Source organism: Verticillium alfalfae, genomic scaffold, assembly GCF_000150825.1.
Source record: "Verticillium alfalfae VaMs.102 supercont1.6 genomic scaffold, whole genome shotgun sequence".
NCBI lineage: Eukaryota > Fungi > Ascomycota > Sordariomycetes > Glomerellales > Plectosphaerellaceae > Verticillium > Verticillium alfalfae.
The window spans coordinates 1,247,636-1,250,168 of record NW_003315033.1 but is presented as its reverse complement, the minus strand read 5'-3'; the positions used below and the strand labels follow the sequence as shown (position 1 = coordinate 1,250,168).

At 60.0% G+C, this 2,533-nt stretch overlaps 2 protein-coding genes across 2 annotated transcripts in view; one reads left to right on the top strand and one right to left on the bottom strand.

The window, feature by feature from the left end:
• The window catches only part of VDBG_05477 (predicted protein), a gene marked incomplete at both ends in the record, with an annotated part of 1,863 nt that extends 1,281 nt beyond the window's left edge, over window positions 1-582 (bottom strand). Inside the window, 3 exons of the mRNA XM_003004318.1 lie at window positions 97-338; window positions 395-484; window positions 541-582. Of these exons, the coding sequence (XP_003004364.1) occupies window positions 97-338; window positions 395-484; window positions 541-582 (374 nt within the window). The remainder of the gene's footprint in view (window positions 1-96; window positions 339-394; window positions 485-540) is intronic.
• A 1,255-nt stretch (window positions 583-1,837) lies between these two features.
• The window catches only part of VDBG_05476 (conserved hypothetical protein), a gene marked incomplete at both ends in the record, with an annotated part of 1,598 nt that continues 902 nt past the window's right edge, over window positions 1,838-2,533 (top strand). Inside the window, one exon of the mRNA XM_003004317.1 lies at window positions 1,838-2,425. Within this exon, the coding sequence (XP_003004363.1) occupies window positions 1,838-2,425 (588 nt within the window). The remainder of the gene's footprint in view (window positions 2,426-2,533) is intronic.

Sequence of the window (2,533 nt, the reverse complement as noted above, 5' to 3'; positions counted from 1 at the left end):
GGGGTTCGGCGGGCCGTGGCCGTCGCGGGCCTCGTCCGAAGTTCGGGCGGGCTCCTCGGCGAAAAAAGGAGGGCGGGGTCCCAGGGGCAGGTGGACGGCGGGAAATGGCCCTGAAGGGGGCCGGCGCCGGCGCCGTCGTCGACGTCTGGCTCGTCGTCGGCGGCGGCGAGGGCGTCCTTGTCGTCGGCGTCCTTGACGGTTTTGCGGATGGCCTTCCAGGTGAGAAAGGTGCGCAGGCGGTCGACGCGGGGCGTGTTGTGGCGGAACTGGAAGATGAGGTCTGCGACGGTGAAGAGGCGGGCGCCGCGGCGCAAAGCAAGGTCGTTGGCTGTGGTGAGCTGGGTGGAGTGAGCAGTTGGTGTTAGCTGTGAGGAAGTGTTTAGGAGAGACGGACCATGTGGACGACTTGGCCGTGAATGATGCTCTCAATGAGGGTTGTCGTCTCGTCGGAGGTGTCCTGGGTCTCGCCGGCAATGTACATCATCTGCGAGGATGTGAGTGGACTGACTGGAAGATAGGGGTGCTTCTCGAAGGGATCACCTGCTGGATCTCCTGTTTGAATTGAGGGCTGGAATTGGCCATGGTGTCACGGGGAGGGAGGATAGGTTGGACTATCGGGATCATGGGTGGTTCTGATGCCAATGAATGCCCACAAGTACGAGATGGACATGAACGATGAAGGGGAAGAGGCAGGCTTCGAAGATTGCTAGATGGATACAGAGGCAAGCGGACATAGAGGCAAGCTTCAGACGCGCGCCATCTATCCACCCCATGTCCCCTTCGTGTGAAGGAACAAAGTCGTTGAGATCCATTTATAGAGCATGAAGGGCACGTATAAGTGCGAAGAAGCGATATGCACTGTATCACGAACTGTCAGGGTCGCTGGTAGAGAGAGCGAAAGATGGTGGAGTGAAGGGAGTTGGGGATTGGCCTTGCTTCGGATGGCAGAGGCTCGTCTGACTGGAACAACCCTAACCCACGCACGCGGATCCATGATTCGTCGCGGCCTGCACCAATGGTGACTGCAGCTGTTGCTCCACTTGTGTGTCCTGGCGTCTTGGTCTCTATCAACGATAAAGCAGCCTGTCCGCATTTCCATCCTCCTTGTCGACAGGACACAGGACTTCGACAGAGTCCTCGCCCGGCGACCGACGTGTGGTCATGGGAACCGAAGAGGCGCAGTTCATCCGCCATGGCCATTTCGGCTCGGTACCTCGAGACCATCGGCAGTCACCAGTCCTTGCCTCTTTGCTCCGAAATTCGCCTGCAGCCTTGAGCACGATCCTGGCATCTTGCTTCGCCATGAACTCGATACACTGGCCTTCTGTCTCTCGTCCTCAACCAGCTGCTTTGGATGGCCTCTCTTGCTGCCTGTTTCTGCAATGCTGCAGAGGAGGCCATGGCCTGTTCACGCAGGTACACTTTGCTCGAAATGCAGAGTTCATCAAATGACGAGTTCATCAAAGCCAAGCTTCTTCTGCCAAGATTCCATCAACCCGCGACGAAAATACGAACATCAAGGCTACGATCTCTCATCCAACCGAGGGGCCATTCAATCCATTCAATCCAAAGCGCGGCATCATGCTTGATCCTGGCTGCTTGCACTCCAAGGTACCTACCTACCCAAGGTAGCCCACGCTTGAGTCCAAACACCACAACACCTGGTGACACCTGGCGTCACGTCAACGTCACCTCATGTCTCACCACCACATCAAGATCAAGACACCATCTGAGATCCGAGCCCTCCGGCTGACTACATCGGTTCGACCTCATCAGACTTGGCAAAAGCTCATCTTATACCTCATTATCTCATCGACACCAGCAGCAGCATCACAGAATGGACGCAAAGACGGCAGCTTCACACGCGGCAACCGTCCAGAGCATCGCCGCCGCCGTCAAGACCTTCCATGCTCGCCGCCAGCCCTTCCGCATCCACCACGGTTCCACAAACTCAACACGCCCCGCCCACGGCCAGCCCGTCGTCGACATATCCGCCCTCAACCATGTCCTTCATGTGGATAAGGCCGCAAAGACCGTCTCGGTCGAGCCCAATGTCGCCATGGACGGCCTGCTGGATGCCGTCCTGCCCCACAACCTCGTGCCCCCCGTCGTCATGGAGTTCCCCGGCATCACCGCCGGCGGCGCCTTTGCCGGTTCGGCAGGCGAGTCGTCGTCGTTCCGTCACGGCGCCTTTGATGCCGCCGTCACCTGCGTCGAGATGGTCCTCGCCAACGGGGACATCGTCGAGGCCTCGCCCACCCAGAACGCCGACCTCTTCGCCGCCGCCGCCGGCGCCCTCGGCACCCTCGGCATCGTGACGCGCCTCGACCTGCGCCTCCTCGACGCCGAGTCCTACGTCCGCGTCGAGTACAGCCTGCACACGACCGTCGAGGCCACCTGCGCCGCCGTCGAGGCAGCGACGCACGTCGCCGCCAACGACTTTTGTCGGAGGGCATCCTCTTCAGCGCGACCCAGGGCTTCGTCATCACCGGCACCATGTCGCGCTCATCCCCATCGACGTCACGCTGCGCAC